The sequence below is a fragment of the Rana temporaria genome, chromosome 11 (genome assembly GCF_905171775.1).
Source record: "Rana temporaria chromosome 11, aRanTem1.1, whole genome shotgun sequence".
NCBI classification, from domain to species: Eukaryota; Metazoa; Chordata; class Amphibia; order Anura; family Ranidae; genus Rana; species Rana temporaria.
This window is the reverse complement of record NC_053499.1, coordinates 130,187,820-130,212,113: the sequence shown is the minus strand read 5'-3', so window position 1 is coordinate 130,212,113 and position 24,294 is coordinate 130,187,820. Positions and strand designations below refer to the sequence as shown.

Here is a 24,294-nt window from a genome sequence, read left to right as displayed (position 1 = left end):
AGAGCGCTTCTCCTATGGGGTTATACGATGTGGGAAGGAGCTGTGAGAGCTGCCAAGGGACCCCAGAAGACAGTGTCCGGGGCCACTCTGTGCAACACAAACTGCACAGTGGAGGTGGACATGTTTGTTATTAAAAAAAAATAAAAACCTCGAAGCTTTACAATCACTTTAATATTTTTGCAATAACATGGCTTCCTGTTCAGCTTTTGGGTGTTAATTGTACAACACATAGAAAAACTGTAGAGCACATGAGATATTTGTTAATCTAATTTTATGAAGTCTTTACGTGATTTCTGTGTGTTGTACTTGTCCGCTCCTGCCACTGTCGTCTTTTGTAACCCTCCAGCATGTCATTCTATATTGCACCCTAATCCTTGGCCACTAGATAGTCAAGTTTAGATTAGCTTTTCTCTCAGACTGGCTGATATATGATACAACGCGGAACAATTCAGACCACGTAACAGGTGGAGAATTGGAGCAAAGATCGGCAAAGTTAATGTTTTCACCCTTTTAGGATTTTTTCAGCACTTTCTGAGCATTGGCTTCATAATGGATGTAGTTTGCTTTCTGGTTCAAATGGATCCCTTAAAGTGGTTGTATACCACCTTTTTAATTTTTTTTTACCTACAGGTAAGCCTATAATAAGGCTGTCCCTGCCCTTTGCTTGAAAAAACAACCAATCTTATTATATTTTCTGAAAGCAGAGGCACTGAAGAATAAAATGGTGTTGCAACTTAATTTTTTTAACACTTATTTTTATTTAACTTTACTGCTATCACAAGGGAGCTAAGAATCCCCCTATGCCAGGGTTTGACAAATTTGCTTGGAATCTAGGAGCCAGCTAAAAAAGTTAGTAGCCAAAAAATGAGCCCGGTTCCGTCGCGCTTGCGCCCAGAAGCGAACGCATACATGAGTAGCGGTATTCAAACCACACATGTGAGGTATCGCCGCGATTGGTAGAACAAGAGCAATAGATCCAGCCCTGGACGTCCTCTGTAACTCAAAATATGCAACCTGTAGAATTTTTTTAAACGCCCCCCATGGAGATTTTAAAGGGTAAAAGTTTGTCGCCATTCCACGAGCGGACGCAATTTTGAAGCGTGACATTTTGGGTATCAATTTACTCAGCGTAACATTATCTTTCACAATATAAATTTTTTTTTTTTTGCTAACTTTACTGTTGTCTTATTTTTTTATTTAAAAAAGTGTATTTTTTCCCCCAAAAAGTGCGCTTGTAAGACCGTTGCGCAAATACGGTGTGACAAAGTATTGCAATGACTGCCATTTTATTCTGTAGGGTGTTATAATAAAAAATATATATAATGTTTGGGGGCTCTAATTAGAGGGAAGGAGATGGCAGTGAAAACACTGTGGAAGCTCCATTAGAATTGCTGATTTACTTTTCATGCCAACGGCCACCACAAGATTGCGCCAGATCACAGAAGGAAGTATAGGCCTGCAGAAGGCCGCGCCCTCAATTACCGGCTGGCGCGGCCCGCCGCGATCGCACGGCGAAGGGGGCCGGTGCACGGTAGGGTTGTCCCAATACCACTTTTTTAGGACCGAGTACAAGTACCGATACTTTTTTTCATGTACTTGCCGATACCGATTACCAATACTTTTTTTTAAATGTGTCCCCAAATGCAGCCATTTCCCCCCAGATATGCAGCCCTGTCCCCACAAATGCCGCCTAGTCCCCAAAGAGAAAGCCAAGATGGGGTATCCTGTGTCTCTGTGCGCCACCACCTCCCCCGCTGCATGATCGCGTCAGGCTGGTAATTGAGGCGGCGGCTTTGTGGCCTTCTGCAAGCCTAAGCTTCCCCGGGCGGCAGGTCGCTAATTCTAGTCGCAATTGCGACCTGGCGCCCGGATTTCGTCGAGCCCTGCACTATGGGCAAGTGACAGGTACATATTATATAGACCTCTAATGTCTTCACTGCAGCTAATCAAGCACAGGTTATGCCTGATTGACTTAAGCAACAGCAGCTAGGGAGTGATGGCTCTGAAACCAGAAATGACAAAATGCTTGTCGCTTCGAGGTTCATTAAAGGGTCACTAAAGGATTTTATTTTTTTTTTTGCTGAAATGACTGTTTACAGGGTATAGAGACATAAAAGTTAACTGATTCCTTTTAAAAATGATTACAAATAGATAAAAAAACAATCCTATAATGTGCCTGCAGGTTAGTTTCACTTTTAAAATGTTTTCATGTTCCTGTGAGCTAAAGAGACACACAAAACAAAAACAAACAAATCCAGGGCAGTGTTTTGTTTTTAAAATGAATCTTATTGGTTCGGTTAAGTTTTAGACACACAGTAATGACAGCTTAGACCTACAGTGAAAAGCTCCCAGTACCATGGTTATAAGGAAAAAGACAACCAGGAAGTGTGGAGATCAGAGCAGAATTACAGCCACTTCAAAGCAAAAACGAACAATAAGGACATGAAACCAGGACCGCAGTAAGGTAAAGGAAGCTATTTAGCTAAAAAAAAAAAAATTCCTTTAGTGATCTTTTAATTACACAGGACATCAGGGAAAGAATATTGTCTGAGCTCCTGCTGCTCTACATCCTGAAATGATCCAGTCACCATGGTCCTGGGCTTCCTGATGGGACAGGAGAGTATGGGAACTACTTCAGGTGGTGGGGGAAGACGACCCTTTTCAAAGGGCAGAAATCAGGTGGCTATACAGTCCCCTGGATCAGTTCACTGAAAATTTGTCTAAATAAAAAATAAATAAAAAATCATGCGAAGCTTGCGGCTCCACCTGTGAGCTTGTTATGACCACTGGAAGTCCAGGAAGTTTATAAACGGCCTATGGAAGGTAATACCCTGGATCTCTATCAGCCTCTTGTAACATTTTCCCAGAATATCCCCAGCCAAAAATGTCCACACTCTCTGACCCTGATTTCCTCTATTAGATCTGCAGTTTCTGACAAACCTCTCAAGCATTGCCTATATTGAACATTATGTGCGTCCCTTTGGTGATGCCGCATTTGAGGCCCCCTTTTAGCTCAAAAGTAGACAACCACTGATCTGACCTTTTATGCTGCCAGCACATGGAGCACTCAGTTTTTTTTTTTACATGTCTCTTTATTATGTGATATAAAGAGGTTGTTTTAAGAGATCAGTAGCTTAAAGGGTTTATTAACCCATATAACTCAAACTCTGCCAGACTCTCTCTTAGAGCCTGGCAGAGCACACTGTATATTTCTTATAGAAAAACGAGCACTGTAAGTACTGATTTAGGGCTGTCTTCAGGCCGGTCACATGACACGTGGCCGCTGTACAGCTCCGATGAATGGATACTGCATGAGGGGCCGTGAGCTCCCTCTGACATCAGCTGGGGAGATCACATGGACACTCGGCCTCTCCTGCAGTAGCCATGGAAACCGGCCAAGAGTCACGTGACCGACCTGAAGACAGCGATAAAACGGTATTTACAGCACTCGTTTTTCTAAAAGAAAGGTACAGTGTGCTCTGCTGGGATATGAAAGAGTTGCTTGCAGTGAGTAATTTTTTTTTATTTTACTAAAAGCGGCGGGGGGGGGGGGGGGGGCACACAGACACGAGCTGACATGCAGGAAGGAGGGGGTGAGTGGGGAGCAGAGGGGACAGCAGCATATGACGGAGGGCTGCAATTAGACCACTGTGATCAGGACGAAGCTGCCCTGACATCCGTGGTCTGTTTAGAGAGGAGGGGATACAGGAAGTGCCAGATTCCGGGAGGTTTTTATCGTTTAGAGGGGGGCAGATTACACAGCGCAAGCACAAGTACTGTGCTGTTTAATCTGCTTTTAGGTACCAGAAAATATTGTATTTTTTTGGGGTTAACAAACTCTTTAAGGGCCCTTTCACACTGGTGCGTTTAGCGCTATTAAAACGCTCATAAAACGCTCCCCATGCCCCCTCCATTGAAATGAATTAAAAACCACGGTAAAAACGGAGCGTTAAAATCGCGGTAAAACACTGCGATTTTATTGCGTTTTACCACGTTTTTAATTCATTTCAATGGAGAGGGGCATGGGGAGCGTTTGAATAGCGCTATTTTTACCGCAAAAACGCACCAGTGTGAAAGGGCCCTAAAGGAGTTGTAAAGGCAGAAGTTTTTTTTATCTTAATGCATTCTATTCATTAGGATAAAAAAACTTTTGTGTGGAGCAGCCCCCCAGCACCCCCTAATTACTTACCTGAGCCCCATCTCTCTCCAGCGATGTCCATGAATGTCTAAGCCATCCAGGGCACTTCTGATTGGCAGAGACACAGCATTGGTGCCATTGGCTCCCATGGCTGTCAGTCGGTCAGCCAATCAGGGGGGGGACACTCGATTGGAGGGAGGGGCCAGGAGCAGCGAAGAGGGACCCAAGAAGAGGAGGATCCAAAACCAACTGCACAGAGGAGGTAAGTATATGTTTATTATTTAAAAAAAACAACAACTAGACTTTACAATTACTTTAAGCTGAAATTATACTTGCACTCTTGGATGACTCAATATGAAGTTTCTAAAACGGATAAAGAGATGCAGCAAAATAGCTCACTTTTAGACAAACTTATGGCCCTTATGGAACACCGTATTAAAGCTGCATTCCAGGCATATGGCTAAATACATTCAAAGGATATTCATTTTTTTTCCATCCAGTCCTGAGGTTTACACAGCCCTCCTAGGCCACAGATTGAGGATGGTTGTACACAGCCAAGCCTTATTAGGTTGCCTGTGTAACCCCTTCCTAGTCAAAGTTCTACTGTACCACCAAGGCTTACAACAAGCTGATGTATCAATTTAGATATAGACCTACACTTTCTACGTTCAAAAATACGTTTAGGGAGACACTTTCATCTTGCCAATTCAGGACAAAGTGACAATGTATGTTCAAAGGGTCCCCCTGACCCACCAATGCTGCGCAACCTGACGTTGCTTCCTGTGGCTGCTTTTGCTGCCTCAGCCGGGGAAAATACCCTTTGCTTCTGGACATTCACGTTGACAGTGCTTGGGTCTAGTAGCCAGTTGCTAGACCGGAATATTGGCTCATGACAGAGAGTGTGAAGTCGCTGCTCCCCCCTAGCATCAAATACTGGAGACATGGGGCCAGATTCACAAAGGGGATACGACGGCGTATCTCCTGATACGCCGTCGTATCTCTGTTTCTATCTGTGCGACTGATTCATAGAATCAGTTACGCATAGATAGCCCTAAGATCCGACAGGTGTAATTGTTTTACACTGTCGGATCTTAGGATGCAGTACCGCGGCCGCCCCTGGGGGGAGTTTGCGTCGTAAACCAGCGTCGGGTATGCAAATTAGGAGTTACGGCGATCCACAACGGATTTTCGCGTTCGCTACGTCGCCGCTAGTCTAGTTTCCCGTCGCAAATTTAGTCGTCGTTTTGGGTGCCCTAACTTTAGTCAGCAATCGTATTGCTGTCTAAAGTATGGCCGTCGTTCCCGCGTCGAAATTTAAAATTTAACGTCGTTTGCGTAACACGTCCGGGAATACGGAAGTACGCTATGCGCGTCGCCGTTCGAAAAAATGACGTCACGGCGCGCAAAGCACGACAGGAATTGCGAAACGGAGCATGCGCAGTAGGTCCGGCGCGGGAGCGCGCCTAATTTAAATGGCACACGCCCATTTGAATTGGCCCGCCTTGCGCCGGAGGCCGCCGGCGTAGTTTTCATCGCAAGTGCTTTGTGAATCAGACACTTGCGATGAAAACTTGTGGCGGTGTAATGTATCTACGATACGTTACGCCGCCGCGATTCTACGTGAATCTGGCCCATGGTGCCTACTGCAATGGGGAGAGGAGCAGCAAAGGAGCACAAGCAACATATGAATATAAACTGTTCCTGGGGTACTTTTACACACAGACACCGTCATATCCTGAGTGGACAAGGTGAACGGGTCTTTTTGATTCGTTTTTTTAAGCAATAATTAACTGCATTTACACTCAAAGCTGCTTCTTTAGTACAGTCTTGACAGTTCATGTTTATTTGTAGAGAAAAAATGTGTATTTCTCGGATTTTTGTTACATGTTGCTTTCATCATTTTTTTTTGTTTGCTTCTGGGATAACAACTTGGCACACGTTAGATTATTTGTAGTATAAATAAATGTGTTTAATTTCGAGAAGTGTTAAACAAGCGTGTTAGCATGACACTATTGGCATACATAAACACTGCTCTGTATGTTTTGTGGCATCACTGTATGTCGTCAACAAGTATTTTTAGATCAGAGTTTTTCATTAGAGTTTTCTGTCACTAATCATGGCCAAGACAGGTTTGCTTACACAGCCTGATATACTACCTGATATGCTGGAAATGTATGACTGCTTCAATGAGTTATTTTGAGATGCTGTGCCTTAAAATAGCTTGTCTATTTAGTTTGTAGCTTCTCCATGTCCTATGTGACTGTTGTCAGAGAACTTGATGAGGTACAAGGAGGGTAATGGAGTAAAACGGATCAATAAACTGCTGTATGACCACCTACTCTCTATCTGCCCTTTGTCCACATTTTATAACTAGATAAAATCCCCTCATACCGATCCCCCAGGAAAACAAATCTTCTATTCTCCATCAGCTGGGGAAGGGGGCGGGTGCAAATTAAAATTTCAGCAATGCCCAGAGTTTCCCTTTAATTCAATTAAATGGTTTCAAAATGCAATGATGTATTATTTTACAATGTCACTTGTCTAATTTTGTTTGATAAAGCAAATTTTACAATCATTTTTTAACCACTTCCCGACGGCCATATGACTATATACGGCCACAGGGTGGTTCTACTTCTCTGGGGCGCCGTCTTTTTACGGCCGCCCCTTTCCGCTTTCCCCGTGCGCGCTCCCGAGCGCGCAGTGGGGAACTTCTGTGCTGGCCGTGTCCCTTGGACACAGCCAATCACAGATCGCCGTGAACGGCCAATCGGAGTGGCCGTTCGGTAGGCGATCTGTGCGGCCAATGAGAGATGATCTCATATGTAAACATATGAGATAATTTCTCGTTGCCGGCTCTCACAATGACAGCGTCCTGTCAGGGAGAGAGGAGACCGATCTGTGTCCCTTGTACATAGAGACACAGATCGGTCACCCCCCTTCCCCCACAGTTAGAACACTGTAGTTAACACTACATTTAACCCCTTCCTCACCCCCTAGTGTTAACCCCTTACCTGCCAGTCACATTTATACAGTAATTAGTGCATATTTATAGCACTGATTGCAGTATAAATGTGAATGGTGGCAAAAATGTGTCAAAAGTGTCCGATGTGTCCGCCATAATGTCGCAGTCGCAATAAAAATCGCAGATCGCCGCCATTACTAGTAAAAAAAAATAATAATTCTGTCCCTTATTTTGTAGGCGCTATAACTTTTGCGCAAACCAGTCGCTTATTGCGATTTTTTTTTTTTTTTTTTTTTTTACTAATTGAGCTATTTATTATAGCAACAAGTAAAAAATGTTTTTATTTTTTTTTCAAAATTGTCGCTCTATTTTTGTTTATAGCGGCAAAAATAAAAACCGCAAAGGTGATCAAATACCACCAAAAGAAAGCTCTATTTGTGGGAAAAAAAGGACGTCAATTTTGTTTGGGAGCCACGTCGCACGACTGCGCAATTGTCAGTTAAAGCGACGCAGTGCCGAATCGCAAAAAGTCCTCTGGGCAGGTAGGGGGTTTAAGTGCCCAGTAAGGAAGTGGTTAAAGGGGTTGTAAAGGTTTGTTTTTTATTTTCTAAATTGGTTCCATTTAAGCTAGTGCATTGTTGGTTCACTTACCTTTTCCTTCCATTTCACTTCTAAATGTCTTTTTTCTTTGTCTGAACTTCTCACTGTTCCTCCTCAGTAAACTTGCCCTCATCATCTGGCTGGGGGTTAGTCAGCCAGAACAACTTACTGAGGAGGAACAGGAAGTAAGAAATTCAGACAAAGAAAACAAAGAAAAAAAACATTTAGATGGGAAATCAAAGGAAAAGGTAAGTGAACCAACAATGCACTAGCTTAAAGGAACCTATTTAGAAAATAAAAAACAGACCTTTTACAACCCTTTTAACTTGGTTCCTGCAGGTAGAAATAACAACCAACCAGGAATAACCTTTTGGCAGTTCTGCCATTTTATTCTGAGTTTGACACAGTGGTATATTGTGTACTAGGCTCTTAAATGAGCCTCCCCCCCCCAAAAAATATTTGTTAACCACGTCAATAACGGACACTTTTAGACCCACCCCCCACCCAGGCCAATTCTCAGCTTTCGGCGCTGTCACACTTTGAATGACAACTGCACGGTCATGCAACACTGTACCCAAACACATTTTTTATAATTTTGTTTACACAAATAGAGCTTTCTTTTAGTGGTATTTAATTACCATTGGTTTTTTTATTTTTTGCTAAATAAATGAAACAGACAAACATGTTTTCCTTTGCTGATATAAAATCTTGCAAGTAAATAATCTTCTGCTACATTTCTTTTGGTGAAACTAACCAAAATAGATGTATATTATAATTTAGAGGCCCAAAAATGTCAGGCCAGTACATATATCCCCCAAATTGCCCCTTTTTGGAATGTAGACACTAGTATTCAGTAAGAGGCATTTTTTTTAACTTGTCATTTTTCATCATCGCTTTTTTTCTTTCAATAGCTGTGTGACGGCATTTGCAACCACAAATCATTTTAAATGGGATTTGACTACTTTTTTTAGAAATGTAATTTTTGATGCAGCCTGTTTTCATGCATGCTACAGATGCGCCACTTTACAGGCACATTAAGGGGGGGCCCCCCCAGGCACTATATTTAACCCCCCTGGCGGTATTCGCGAGTCTGAGTCGGGGTTACATTTCTGTGCTGCGATCGGTAACCCCGAGTCAGACTCTGGCTCGCCTCGCTGAATCCACAACTAGAAAACAGCAATAATAAATTATAATCACTTGCAGAATTGATCGATAGCGATTTGTGGGGAAATTCGTCATAAAAAAATAAGTAAGTAATGACAGCGACAATTCTGCAACTGAGCAAATTTCAGTGATTTTGAGTTGATTACATTATTGAATAATTTTTATTATAATTATATTATTATTTGTTATAATTATTTATTATATTATAATTTTATAATTTTATAATTTTGTTTTTAAAAAAATGTCATACCCGGGATGCCTACTAGACTGTTTGGACAGATTTAAGTGAGTTATTCCTAAAAATGACAGGCCTACAGTATAAAACGCCAAATTTCCTTGCAAATAATGGTACCGCTTTCAGCACCTTTTTTTTTCTGAAATAATCACACCGCCCGGGAGGTTAAGGGAATTTTTCATTTTTATTGTTGCATTTTAAGCATAAATAAAATCACTGCTCCTGCAAAAATTATCGTTTTCAATTTTATTTTTTATTGATGCATGTCTTCCAGGGCAGTACTTAGACCCCCTTTTATGGCCAGTTACTTGCATATAAGCCTTTCGATTTTTCCTGTTCGGCTCCCATAGTCTTCAATGGAGTTTGCTGTTTGGGTTAGAACATTTACCCTGTTCGGAAATTCTTCTGCAAACCGAACAGGGAGGTGTTCTGTCCATCTTTACCCGCCACTTAGTTGGACTTCTTTTGGATGTCCGAAAGGTTAAAGGGGTTGTAAACCCTCATGTTTTTTCACCTTAATGTGTCCTATGTACTGACAGTGACCGGCCCCCTCATTTTACTCACCTGAGCCATGTAATTCCCATGGTGGAGATGCGATCTTCCTCTCTGCCCCTTTTTGATTGGCTAAATTGATAGCAGCGCAGCCATTGGCTCCTGCTGCTGTCAATCAAATCCAATGATGTGGGGCCAAGTCCGGCATTCTGTGTCTATGGATGCAAATTCTGGACTATGGAGTGCGCCCGAAAGGTTAGCCCACGGGAGAGTGCTTCTCTCAATAGACTCTAAGAAAACAGATTTTACTATCCATTTACGTTTAACAAATCCTACTATTACCAAGTGAAAAGTACCGTATACGATTTTAGCACTGGTACTTTGCTTGCATTAAAGCTGAAATACACAAACAATTGCAGCTCTCTATTTTTAGATAAATGATTTAGGGCTCGTTCACACCAAAAAATCGCACTCCAGATCCATTTTGGATGTGTTTTTAATGCATTTTTGTTGCGTTCCATATGCATTCCAGATTCTTTTTTTTCTTCCCTTTTGCTGTTTGTTTCACTGTACTGGGCTCTGGTGTATTTTGATGTGTTCCAGTGACTTTTTAATGTGTTTTACCGCATTCCAGTACAGTCCAGTGCAGGAGAAATGCAGAACGTGCTCCTTTTTTTTCTGGAACTGGAAAGCCCTGAAACCGACTCCACTGGTATGAACTATGCCATTGGAAACCTAAACTTTCCATGCATTTTTGATGCAGAAAAAAACCCCGCACTGGACTGCATATGGTGTGAACTGGCCCTTAGGGCTGTTTTACACCACAAAAACGCACTGAAGATCCATTGGAAATGTTTGTTACGTTCCAGTGCGTTTTTGATGTGTTTCCAATGCATTCCAGATGCTTTTTTTCTTCTATTTTCTTGGGGGGGTTCACTGTACTGGAGTCCGTTGTGTGTTGATGCATTCCAGTGCGTTTTTGATGTGTTTCCAATGCATTCCAGATGCTTTTTTTCTTCTATTTTCTTGGGGGGGTTCACTGTACTGGAGTCCGTTGTGTGTTGATGCATTCCAGTGCGTTTTTGATTCGTTTTACTGTGTTCCAGTACAGTCCAGTGGAGAAAAAATGCAGCATCTTCTTTTTTTTCTGGAACCGACCGCACTGGTGTGAACTATGCCCTTGGACACCATATAACCCACTTTCCATGCGTTTTTGATGCTGAAAACAATGCACTGGACTGCATGTGGTGTAAACTGGCCCTTAATGTATATTTTAAGGCAAGCAGGGTAAGTACCTGAATTTGACTTGTTATGAGTTTCCTGCAATCCCCTGAGCAACAGAGCAAAACATCAGCATTTTAAAGAGTACTACTGTTACTTACAGCCATTCACTTGTATGGCATTTTTACATGGCACCTGCAGCTCACTGGCTGTGTGAAAACGCCTGGAATTGTATACTGGGCATTTTCAGCTTTTCACCATCCATGTTCATCAGGCCTTAATACCAAGTCACAGACTGGGTAGAAGAAAGGACCAGATTTGCCTTACTGCACTGCCAGCTAGAGCTGTATAAACCTCCAGACTGGATAGACAGAATGCAAATCCTTTGGCAAGTAGAATAACTCCCACTGTATAGATTTACCTTTTGTGTTTAGTTGTTAGGAGTTAAGCTTTATCAGCTCCTTGATAGTGTTCTGTGTACATAGGTAATTGAACTGGATGTATAATGATTACTTTTTGTATTAGTCATATTTCATCATCATGCATGTGTTTAAGTTGCAATATTGCATTATTCTTACGTGTATTATTTATTGTGTATTATTTTCTACAGGTGTTGGTGAACACAGTGTGCTGTTTCCTGATGCTTGTTGCAAAATTAATCCAGCATGTGGTGTTTGGTCCTTTGCGTGTTAGCGAGAGGCAGGTGAGTACATTGTAGTTAAATGACATACCAATCTAGTTTCTTGGATGTTATGTGTATACTAAAGGAAAACTACTTGTGTTGTGAAAAAAATGTAATTAAAGCGGGGGTTCACCCCAAAAAATTGTTTTAACATTACATTCAGGAGAGTTGACAATAGGCTGTTTTTTTTTTTTTTTAATCCTTACCGTACATACTGTTTTATCTACATTTTCACAGCGGCTTCTGGATATGTAATCTGCGGGACTGGGCGTTCCTAATTGATTGACATGCTTCCGACCGGCGCATACAGCGCGTCACGAGTTGCCGAAAGAAGCCGAACGTCGGTGCGCAGGCGCCGTATAGAGGCGACTCGCAGTCCGGCTACTTTCGGCAACTCGTGACGCGCTGTGTGCGCCGGTCGGAAGCATGTCAATCAATTAGGAACGCTCAGTCCCGCAGATTACATATCCGGAAGCCGCTGTGAAAATGTAGATAAAACAGTATGTACGGCAAGGATTTAAAAAAAAAAACAGCCTATTGTCAACTCTCCTGAATGTAATGTTCAAAAAAATGTTTTGGGGTGAACCCCCGCTTTAATCTCAAAGTCCAACCCCGCCCCCTTGGAGCTCTCCCCCTGCCCCCTTGAAGCTCTCCCCCCATGATCTTTTGCAGAGGTCCAGTCCCACAATGTCATGTCTTTCCTCATCCTTTTTTTTTTTTTTTTTTTTTTTTTTAATAGCAGGGTGCAGATTCCGAATGCTTTAGAGAATTACAAAATGTAATGTGATGCTACTCTCTGCAGCATTCTTCTGTAAAACCAGGGTGTCTGGATGATGGGGGCTGATCTCAGGAAGTGGGTTGAATGATGCTTGAAGATAGATAGAAAAAATACTGGAAGATCTTTAGCATTCTAAACATATTGCAGGACTGCATGTTACTTCTTATCAAGCTGTAGTTGGGCGTTAAGAATATCAACAAATGTAATGTAGTACCATAGCAATAGCGGCCTGCATGCAGCTGTACTAATCTTGGCTGCTGCAGCAATGCTTCTACCACACTGGACAGATTTATTTTTACTTTCTGTGCTTAAGGCTCCATTCACACGTGTTCGACTTGTCATGCAATTTTAGATTTCAAAGTCGCATAACAAGTCGTTCCCCATGTTTTCCAATGATGACCATTCATATATGTGTGACTTAAAGTTGCAGCAACTTCAAAGTAGTTCATGCACTACTTTGGTCCGACTTTCATGCAACTTGAGGACCATAGACTTCAATGTTAACCCTTAAAAGTTGCATTAAAGTCGTACCTGAATGATATACTGTACAATTCAACAGTTGTCCATTATCACGGGTCAAAACCAAAGTCGTATCCAAGTTGCACCCATCCAAAGTTGTGCCAAAGCAACTTTGGAGTCCTACAAGTGTGAATAGAGCCTAACTGGTTGTTATGGGAAATCTCACTAGTAGAGACATAAACCCCCCAAAAAAATCTGACCGAGGTTGTACCCACGTTTCCTGTTAAATAAAATAAATAAATAAACTTTCTGTGTCATTGTACAGATTTCCCAACAGGTAGATTTATAGAAGTTTGAACCTATTCCACACTCCATTGAAATGCCACTCTTCCAATAAGCATATATACGTATATGCTTATTGTTCCTATCATCCTGAAACCCTCCATAGCACCACCTACTTACTTGGAATACTATTTATGATCTATTTAAACATACTCTGAATTAGGGATGCACCAATACTAGTATCGGTGCGGATACCAAGCATTTGCACGAGTATCGGTACTTGTGCAAATGCTCCGATGCCTAATCCGATTCCTGTTGTATCTGACCAGGCGTCCTCAAGCTCTGCAGGGGGGGCTGGCAGCCTCACAGGTGATCGGTGCGGAGGTGGGGGCAGTTAAAAGCACTGATCTTCTTGTAAAGCTTTTCTGACAGCAGCTTTTCCTACTCTCCCTCCCAGCTGTCGGGTGCTATTGAAAGTTATACAGTGAGATCGGTGCTTTTAACTTCCCCCACCGCCGCACCGATCATCCCCAACTGTCCCCGGTGTCGTCTTTCCCTCTCTCCGGTGTCGTCTTTCCCTCTCTCCGGTGTCGGAGAGAGGGAAGGATGGAAGGAAGGAAGCCGGTAATCTGTAATCACTGACTGCCCATGCAATAAAAAACTGTCCACTTCCAGCCCCCCCCCCCCCCCCCCCAATAAGGAAAGCATTGTAAAAATGACAAAAAAATATATAGTTTAAAAAAAATAATCAGTGTCCATCAGTGCTGCACACTAGTGCCACTATCGCATGACATTAAAAAAAATTATCGGTATCGGCTAGTATTTGGGGGGGAAAAAGTATCGGTACTTTGTCTTAAAAAAAAAGTGGTATCGGTGCAGCCCTACTCTGAATCACTCAGATGACTTTGCACCCTTCCTATCACCCTCACTGGTGAATGTACAATACATGCATTAAATAACAGGCTGCCTTGATGCAGCGCACCTTAAAGCGGAGCTCCAACCAAAAGGGGAAGTTCTGCTTTAGGGACTCTTCCCCCGCTCCTCTTGCACAATTGGCACTTTTGACAGGTACCTGCTTCCCAGTTTCAAACTGAAGTTCTCCTCCCCCTGCAGTCTTTTTTTTGGACACTGACAGGTCCCAGAAGACTGCATCCATCACTCACGATGCACAGTGGGCACCCGGCTGTGAAGCCGAGCCTCAAGTTGTCACAACTGGGTGCCCATAGTGAAGATGTCGGGGACCGAAGACAGCGGGTAAGACCGACGAGGGTGAGCACACCGATGGATCGTGGGACAGGTATGTGGCTGTTATTTAAAAGTTAACAGCTACATTTTTTGTAGCTGCTGACTTTTATTTTTTCCACAGGTCACTGGAACTTCTCTTTAACATATGAAAAAGTGCTGCAGTAAAACAACGCATAGTGTGAATCTGACCCAAGAAGCATTTTCCTATTTTCTGCTCTGTTCTGCCTTCTCGAACTGCTGCTGATGCCAGACCCTAGAGAGATAACTCAAGCAGTCAGTTCTCAAGCCTTAATGCTGCCACGTAAGTGTGGGGAAGAGGGCAAAGTTTCAACATGTTAGACATGTACAAATTGTTAGGACACTTTACCACGCAGATTGTGCTGGAGGTGATATGATCTGATCATTAAAAAGTTGAAACAAAAGTGGTGCAGAGTGGCACATAAATTAAATGTGACCCAATTTGTAACTTTATTATACTTTTAATCGTTATATATTTTTGATCCTAGTGTTGAATGTTTATTAGATTTTTTTTTTCTTTCTTTTCTTTGTAGCATTTAAAGGACAAGTTTTGGAACTTCATCTTTTACAAGTTTATATTCATCTTTGGAGTCCTAAATGTCCAGACTGTGGAAGAAGTGGTTCTTTGGTTCTTGTGGTTCGCTGGTCTGGTCTTCCTCCATCTCATGGTTCAGCTATGCAGAGATAGATTTGAATATGTACGTGTAAATTAAACCTGTGCTCCCCCCCCCCCCCCAAGCAATAGTGAGAGTATATCTAACGCCATTTTTTTTCAGTTTTGAATAAAGTGAGAAAGCAAAGTTTTTGTTGCTGTCGATGTCCCCGTTGGGGAGATTTGCACTGTCTATTTTGTTACTATTGTCACCAATACAGAACGTGATTAGAAATCCCACAGGACAGGAGTAGAAGGGAAATCTTCCATTGGGGACATCTGTCCTGGTGACAACAGTGTGAGGGGATTTCTTTTCACGTGGAAGGATTTCCTTTTCACATTCATTAGGAGCAGAAATCACTTCAGTGGCACTCCAAGTTGAAATAACTCGATAGATTTAAATGATTTCATACCCTATACAGAATTGAATAAAAAATTGTCTATTTTAACTGTATGCCGGCAATAATATTCTGCTGTATAGAAGCTGTAACTTGTAATCTTAGGCTATGTGTCAATAGGCTTGTTTTCACTTCAAGCAGATTTTACATTCCCATACAAGTTTATGTGAATGCAAAATTCATTTAAAGGGTGAATCTTATTTTGTGATAAAAATTTTGCAAAAAAATAAATAAAAAAATAGCCTTACACTTGCTACACAAACAATGCTGTATTTCAATGTTAATACAAATTCCCTTTTCTCTTCAATCTGCAGCGCTGTCATTTTCTGTAAAGATTCATTCCAATATGGCTAACTGTAGGTGTTCTGTACACAGCTGGTATTCAGAACGCTTCCAGAAATGTAATTTCTTACTTGTTTGGTTGGCTCATTGATTTTCCCAGAAGTCTACACTAAGATGAAAGTCCAATTTTGGGCATTCGCTGCAAATGTAAGTTTTGGTGAGATACTCCTCAAGGGTACATTTGCACAGGTTTTTGGCACGGTGCCAGGAGTAGGGATCTACTGATTCCTGTTGCTGGGTTTGATGGCTGGGGGCCGCTTGCAGCTATTGGTGGCTTTTCACAAAGCCAGTGATCACCTGCTGTGAGCTCAGCTGAAGACACACAAAGTGTGTCCAGCTGTAATCGCCGAAGGTTATCGCCAGCTGTGCCAGTAGAATTTCTGCTGCTGGGATTCCCACTTGGCAAAATGCCCATGCATCTTAAAAAACAAAGTGCAGCTGATTATTAAATGAACCAGAGCCTCCTATTCAGAATGAGTATGAGATCCGACTGGTGAAACATAGAGCTATTTCTTCACAGCAACAAAAGATAGGAATTTGCTACAAAGTTTGGTAAAATCCTTGCCGTGTACATTGATCCACACACAAGGGTTTGTGTTTTTCTTAACAAAAACGGAGTTACTCTTTAAAGCAAATCAAATGCAGGTAGTAATTTCCAATGATGATCTCTGAAGCATCTCAACCGCATGTCATTAACACAAGCCCATAGTGTGTTGACACATGCCCTTTTATTCATTGGACCTACTTTTATTAATCATTAGCAACCCGTCATATGGAAGAATAATCATGCACTGATCTGATATTAAAAGCAATGTGCTTGGTCATTATTCTTTCTTTCTTTTCTTTCAAATGTAATTATTTAGAAAGCTGCTCCAAAAGTTGTAATATAAGCTTACATTTTTTCATACTTCTAAGGTAAATTCACAGTATGCTCTGTGATCTTGTCATAATGTATTTTGACTCTGTACTATTATACACATGTGTTTATGCCTTACAGCTGTCCTTCTCTCCCACCACACCGATGACCTGCCATGTTCGTGTATTGGTTCTACTTAATGTCATGCTGCTGGCCTGCTGTGGACTGGGAGTTCTCTGTGTACTTGCTGGATATGAACATGGGATGCATACACTGTCATTCATGGCTGCTGAGGTTAGTATTAGTAATATGTGTTGATCAACTGTAGGCAAGCAAAATACAAAACTCTAAAGCTGGCCATACATTATACAATTTTCCTTTTTAGATTTACCAAAACCATATAACATGGTGTCAAACTTAAACATTTTCCATTTGTATGCAATCAGGCAGGCCCTTGCATTACAAAGGTTAATCTAAAGAAAATTGTATAATGTATGGCCAGCTTAAAGCGGAGGTTCACCCGAAAATCAACTTTCTGTCACTAGATCCAGCATACTGCTGACATCTGCATTTTTTATTTTTTTTGTACTTATCGTTGTAGCCGTATTTCTTCTCCGGCTCCGTGCGGGGAATCCGTCGGGGAATAGGCGTTCCTAAATCAAGCGCAGTTGATTGATGGGCTTGATAAGCGCATCACGCCATCCGGAAATAGCCGACGTGATTCTCCGCTGCTTACGGCGCCTGCGCCTGCTGTATACAGCTGACTGCGCAGGCGCCGTAAATTGCCGAGAGTCAGGTCGGCTATTTCCGGAAGGTGTGACGCGTTATCCAAGCCCGTCAATCAACTGCGCTTTATTTAGGAACGCCTATACCCGGAAGGATACGCTGCTCCGTGCAGGAGAAGAAATACGGCTAAAATGATAAGTACAAAAAAAATAATCCAGCATACTGCAGATGTCAGCAGTATGCTGGATCTAGTGACAGAAAGTTGATTTTCAGGTGAACCACCACTTTAAGTCATAAGGCAGAAAGACAGACACTGAAGTGTCTTTGATGAGCGGGATGTGATTGAATGTCTTGCTTTACCTTCTTTAGTCTGTGAGAAAGTTGACCATGGGGGATAGCTGGGTCTGTGGGGGCAGGAGGAGGTGGCAGATGAACAGTGCTGCAAATATTGCTTATTTTAGGGAAAACATCATCCAGTTGGTTTGGAGGCTCCTGAAAATTAGGTTGCCCAGTCTGCATGAGGATGGCTGGATTTAGAGACTGTCATAGCATGTGTGCTGGTATATTTACTTTGACTCTACCTCACGCCTAGCCTTTTTAAAATAGTCTTCAGGGATATTCTGTAATATCTGTCTTTTGTCTGGTCTTTTCTAGTGTTTATTGGTGACAACAAGGACGGCTCATGTTGTGTTACGGTAAGTAGGATGCATATTACACAAAAATATAGAGAAGAAAGCCCCTACATCACACATTGTTTGTGTTGATGCCCCCAGGGGATTGGTCAGTTTTTTTTTTTTTTTTAGTCTACTAGTGGTGCAATGGATCGTCACCGATCCGAACGGGTCACCTTGTTCGGATCGGCACAGCGCGCGATCCGCGGAGCGCTCCGCAGCCTCGGCTTCGGCCTAGCTCCGGAGCAGCAGCCATCTTGGTACACCCAGCAGCAGTTGTCTCGTCAGGAAGTGACGTTTCGTCGCTTCCATCTTGCCCCACCCCCACACTATTGCACAGTAATGATAGTGAGAAGGGGGCAAGCGGACATCTTGTTACACCCAACAGAGTTTTAGATTTCAGAGTTATTTTCAACACAAAACAAAGCTTTATATGCTTAAATACAGTATTTGGAAATCCAACGGACTGTTTACATGTTAAATTTTAATAGCAGCAGCAAATCTTACATGTTTGCTAATGTGACAGAACACCTCTGATTTTCACATTTAGAGGTGTTCTGTCACATTTGCAACCATGTAAGGTCAACAGGTTTGCTGCTGCTTTTAAAATTTAACATGTAAACAGTTCGTCAGATTTACATATACTGTATTTAAGCACATAAGCTCAGTTTTGTGTTGAAAATAACTAGGGTTGTCCCGATACCACTTTTTTAGGACTGAGTACAAGTACCGATACTTTTTTTCAAGTAGTCGCCGATACCGAATACCGATACTTTTTTTTAAATGTGTCCCCAAATGCAGCGATGTCCCCCCACAGATGCAGCCATGTATCCCCCCATGCAGCCATTGTCTCCCCCCATGCAGCCATTGTCTCCCCCCATGCAGCCATTGTCTCCCCCCATGCAGCCATTGTCACCCCCCATGCAGCCATTGTCACCCCCCATGCAGCCATTGTCACCCCCCATGCAGCCATTGTCACCCCCCATGCAGCCATTGTCACCCCCCATGCAGCCATTGTCACCCCCCATGCAGCCATTGTCACCCCCCATGCAGCCATTGTCACCCCCCATGCAGCCATTGTCACCCCCCATGCAGCCATTGTCACCCCCCATGCAGCCATTGTCACCCCCCATGCAGCCATTGTCACTCCCCATGCAGCCATTGTCACCCCCCATGCAGCCATTGTCACCCCCCATGCAGCCATTGTCACCCCCCATGCAGCCATTGTCACCCCCCATGCAGCCATTGTCACCCCCCATGCAGCCATTGTCACCCCCCATGCAGCCATTGTCTCCCCCATGCAGCCATTGTCTCCCCCCATGCAGCCATGTATCCCCCCATCCAGCCATTGTCACCCGCCATCCAGCAATGTATTCCCCCAGCCATTGTCACCCCCCATCCAGCCATTGTCACCCCCCATCCAGCCATTGTCACCCCCCATCCAGCCATTGTCACCCCCCATCCAGCCATTGTCACCCCCCATCCAGCCATTGTCACCCCCCATCCAGCCAGCGTCTCCCCCCAACCAGCCAGCGTCTCCCCCCAACCAGCCATTGTCTCCCCCCATGCAGCAATGTATCCCCCCATCCAGCAATGTATTCCCCCAGCCATTGTCACCCCCCATGCAGCCATTGTCACCCCCCATGCAGCCATTGTCTCCCCCCATGCAGCCATTGTCTCCCCCCATGCAGCCATTGTCTCCCCCCATGCAGCCATTGTCTCCCCCCATGCAGCCATTGTCTCCCCCCATGCAGCCATTGTCTCCCCCCATGCAGCCATTGTCTCCCCCCATGCAGCCATTGTCTCCCCCCATGCAGCCATTGTCACCCCCCATGCAGCCATTGTCACCCCCCATGCAGCCATTGTCACCCCCCATGCAGCCATTGTCACCCCCCATGCAGCCATTGTCACCCCCCATGCAGCCATTGTCACCCCCCATGCAGCCATTGTCACCCCCCATGCAGCCATTGTCACCCCCCATGCAGCCATTGTCACCCCCCATGCAGCCAGCGTCACCCCCCATGCAGCCAGCGTCACCCCCATACAGCCAGCGTCACCCCCATACAGCCAGCGTCCCCCCATCCAGCCAGCGTCACCCCCCATCCAGCCAGCGTCACCCCCCATCCAGCCAGCGTCACCCCCCATGCAGCCAGCGTCACCCCCCCATGCAGCCAGCGTCACCCCCCATGCAGCCAGCGTCACCCCCCATGCAGCCAGCGTCACCCCCCCCATGCAGCCAGCGTCACCCCCCCCCCCATGCAGCCAGCGTCACCCCCCCATGCAGCCAGCGTCACCCCCCCCATGCAGCCAGCGTCACCCCCCCATGCAGCCAGCGTCACCCCCCCATGCAGCCAGCGTCACCCCCCCATGCAGCCAGCGTCACCCCCCCATGCAGCCAGCGTCACCCCCCCATGCAGCCAGCGTCACCCCCCCATGCAGCCAGCGTCACCCCCCCATGCAGCCAGCGTCACCCCCCCATGCAGCCAGCGTCACCCCCCCATGCAGCCAGCGTCCCCCCCCATGCAGCCAGCGTCCCCCCCCATGCAGCCAGCGTCCCCCCCCATGCAGCCAGCGTCCCCCCCCCATGCAGCCAGCGTCCCCCCCCATGCAGCCAGCGTCCCCCCCCATGCAGCCAGCGTCCCCCCCCATCCAGCCAGCGTCCCCCCCCATCCAGCCAGCGTCCCCCCCCATGCAGCCAGCGTCACCCCCCATGCAGCCAGCGTCACCCCCCCATGCAGCCAGCGTCCCCCCCATCCAGCCAGCGTCCCCCCATCCAGCCAGCGTCTCCCCCCATCCAGCCAGCGTCTCCCCCCATCCAGCCAGCGTCTCCCCCCATCCAGCTAGCGTCTCCCCCCATCCAGCTAGCGTCTCCCCCCATCCAGCGTCTCCCCCCATCCAGCCATGTCACGCTTACCTGCATCCCCGCTGCCGCCGACTGTGTAATACGGGCGGGAACATTACAACTTTGAATCGCTGTAATGATTGGCGCCGCGCTGCGTATAGACACTCCCCCTCGCTCGGGATTGGACAGTTCACCCGAGCGAGGGGGAGTGTCTATGCGTGGTGCGAATCATTACAGCGATTCAAAGTTGTAATGTTCCCGCCCGTATTACATGCGTATTACATGCGGCGAATGGCGGCGGATTGCGGCTTCGGTGGCGGCGGCAAGTATTCTATTTGTGTATCGGGGCGGGGTATCGGCGTCTGAGTACCGCCGAAAAAACTCGGAATCGGTCCCGATACCGATAATAGTATCGGTATCGGGACAACCCTAAAAATAACTGTGAAATATAAAACTCCTGTGGGTGTAACAAGATTTGTCTTGTCTGTCTTTTTTTTTTTTTTTGCTGATCTGAAAAATGATCCGATCCGTGGATCAATCCGATCCGTGAGTTTTTTGATCCGTTGCACCCCTATTGTTTAGCCTGGTATACTGAAAATGTATACCCTGCTTTAGCCTTGTCTTCCATTTTTAATGTTTACCATAATTTACCCTATACTGTGTTGGCAGATCTTATTATCAGTTGTAACTAGATTTGAACACTCTTTAGGGTTGATTGGCTAAAGGCAAATGCAGTTGCTCTAGAGCTTAGTATGTGATGTAAATCTTCAGTTTGCAAAGAATACCCAACCGTGCAAGGAAAATAAAAACAAAACAAAACCGCATTTTTGCTTTCACATTGGATGATGGAAGTCAGAAAAGCTTCCCCGTATTTACTAAGCTCTGGAGCAACTGCACTTTGCAGTAGAGCAGGGCTCAAAATTTCAAGTCCTGAGCCACTAGCCAGGCCTCAAGAGTTACTCGCCACCAGTTGCCCCACCTAATTCATACACTGCCCTGCGCCTAATTGCACCCGTAAACACGCCCTCGTAGATTATCTCATGGAATGACAATGTTTTATGCAGAATCAAGTTACAAAATTAAATATTACCAACAACAACTTTAACAAAATGGGACAGGGCACTGGGGGCAGACCAGAGGGACAGGGCACTGGGGGCAGACCAGAGGGACAGGGCACTAGAACTGGGTCTCTTCCCCATCCTCTTGCTGTCTCCTCTGCAACTCCCATGCATCCTCTCTCTCCCATTCATCTCATCATCAGGATCCTGTGTGTGCGGCTCCACGCTTGCATGTCCCCACTTCCCCCTTTTATTCAGGCTGGCAGAGAGGAGAGGAGCTGCAGCACAGCGGGAGGGAGTACAATCCAGCGCTGAGATCCACACAACTGCACAGCCATTGACACCATAGCACAGCGCACACTGACAGCGCACAGCACACATTGAGACCAGTCTGCTCACAGTGCTCAGGCTAAACTGTTGGACACTTACATAGAGCACAAGGAGAAGAAAAATGCACAAACTAGAAGGCTGCCGCTCTCATGTCAGGGCACCTTTCAGTGAGCGCTGCACCGGAGTGGTAATTTTTGCAATCCTCCACCTCACTCATTACTTTCTGCTCTCCAGCTACATTGGTCGGGGCCCAGGGGAGGGGGGCAGGCTCAGAGAGGTCATACTGTTAGGTCTCATGGCTTAATGAGAATTGTAAGGAGAGCACCTGTGTACTGCTCTGCCTATGCGCGGCTCACCAGACTACTTTTCCCGAGCATGCACCTTTCCTCTTCGGCCGCCAATCTCATCGGGACTCTAAGTGTAGGCACAGATTGGAGGGAGATTGGTCATGCAGCCCTGTCATCACTCGCCCCCAGCTTAAATCCACTCGCCAAATGCTAGTAGGCGAGTGGAAATTTTGAGGGCTGCAGTAGAGTACACAGTCAATTTGTCTTTAGTAAATCAACCCCATTGTTCTAACAAGAGCTGGGTGTCTTGCATTGTATGTTAATGAGGCAAAGCACAGTGGGGTTCATTTACTAAAGCTAGAGAGTGCAAAATCAGTCACACTTCTGCAGAGAAACCAATCGGATTCTAATCTCAGCTTGTTTAATTAAGCTTTGGCAATAAAACCTGGAAGCTGGTTGGTTTCTATGCAGAAGTGTGACTGATGTTGCACTCTTGCTCTAGTAAATAAACCCCAGTGTGTCCCTCTTTGTCAATGGAAATAGGCATAAAAGTACACATGGGCCGAATATCAGGCAGTATCAGCCCATTCAAAAGAAACCAGCTGACATTTGGCCCGTGTGTACGGAAGTTGGTCTGACAGAAGCTGGCCGAAGGTCCGGCTTTTGTCAAAGGGTCTTGACTGAAAAAGGTTTGCCGATCGGTGTGTTTTCTGTGGGGGAATGCCAAAATAGCTCAGCGCGTAGTTAGTACAGCGGCTCCTCTTGAGCTCTTCAGTTTTTTTAATAACACCCATATAATGGCATTTTCTCGAATTTGGCTTCAGCATGGAAATATGCTTTAGTCTGGATGCAAGGACAAGAAGCTCCATTTAACTACATAACGTGGAAGGCAACATTGGCCTTTAGAATCCAGGCTGCATTTGTTTGCATTGCAAGAAATCCAGAATGGTGTGGGGTAGTTTAAAAGCTCTATATTTGTGGACACCTGACCATCAGACATATGAATTTGTTGGACATCCCATTACAAATCCACGGGCATTCATATGGCGTTACACAGGTTTTTCTTTCTGACTATAACAGTCTCCACTCACTCCACAGGGTTGGGTGTGTCTTCGGTCATTTGTGCCCATTCATTTAAAACAGCAATAGTGAGCTTAGTTATTGATTTTGGACAAGATGACATGGCATGTTTTGAACATTCCAATTCATCCCAAAGGTGTTCAGTACAGCTGAGGTCAAGGCTCTGTACAGGCCACTCAAAGTCTGCCACAACAAACCAATCAAAGCATTTCTTTGTGTACCTAGTTTTGTAGATGGGGTTCATAGTTCTTTTGAAACAAAAAAAGGACCTTCCCTAAACTTTTGCAACAGATTAGAAGCACACCTGTCTAATATGTCTTTGTATGTGCTGCTTAAAGCACATTTACAATTTTGCAGTCAAATTTGAGAAAACCACCACTGATTGTGTGTTCCCATTCACACACCATGAATAGTAAAAAGGTTTTATGTTTCTCAGGAGAAGGTGTCATTGCTGACTGCAAGGTTTTTTTTTTGCACAATGTTGGAGTGAGTCTGTCCTCATAAACATACACTGGCGAGAAAAAGTATGTGAGCCCCTTGGAATTAACTGTTTTTCTGCAGTCATTTTATATCCTACAGCAGTGGTTCTCAACTCCTGTCCTCAGGACCCACTAACAGGCCAGGTTTGACTGAAATGCATCACAGGCGATATAATTTGCTGCTCAGTGATTGCAGTATTCTAGTCTGCATCTCCCCAGAGTAATACTTACAATCTGGCCTGTTGGTGGGTCCTGAGGACAGGAGTTGAGAATCACTGTCCTACAGAATAATGTCAG

The 24,294-nt window shown here is 44.7% G+C and overlaps 1 protein-coding gene across 1 annotated transcript in view; it reads left to right on the top strand.

Annotated features, from left to right (window-relative positions):
• The window catches only part of AMFR (autocrine motility factor receptor), a 55,242-nt gene that overhangs the window by 9,344 nt on the left and 21,604 nt on the right, over positions 1-24,294 (top strand). Inside the window, exons 2-5 of the mRNA XM_040329146.1 lie at positions 11,423-11,515; positions 14,810-14,974; positions 16,666-16,818; positions 17,905-17,945. Of these exons, the coding sequence (XP_040185080.1) occupies positions 11,423-11,515; positions 14,810-14,974; positions 16,666-16,818; positions 17,905-17,945 (452 nt within the window). The remainder of the gene's footprint in view (positions 1-11,422; positions 11,516-14,809; positions 14,975-16,665; positions 16,819-17,904; positions 17,946-24,294) is intronic.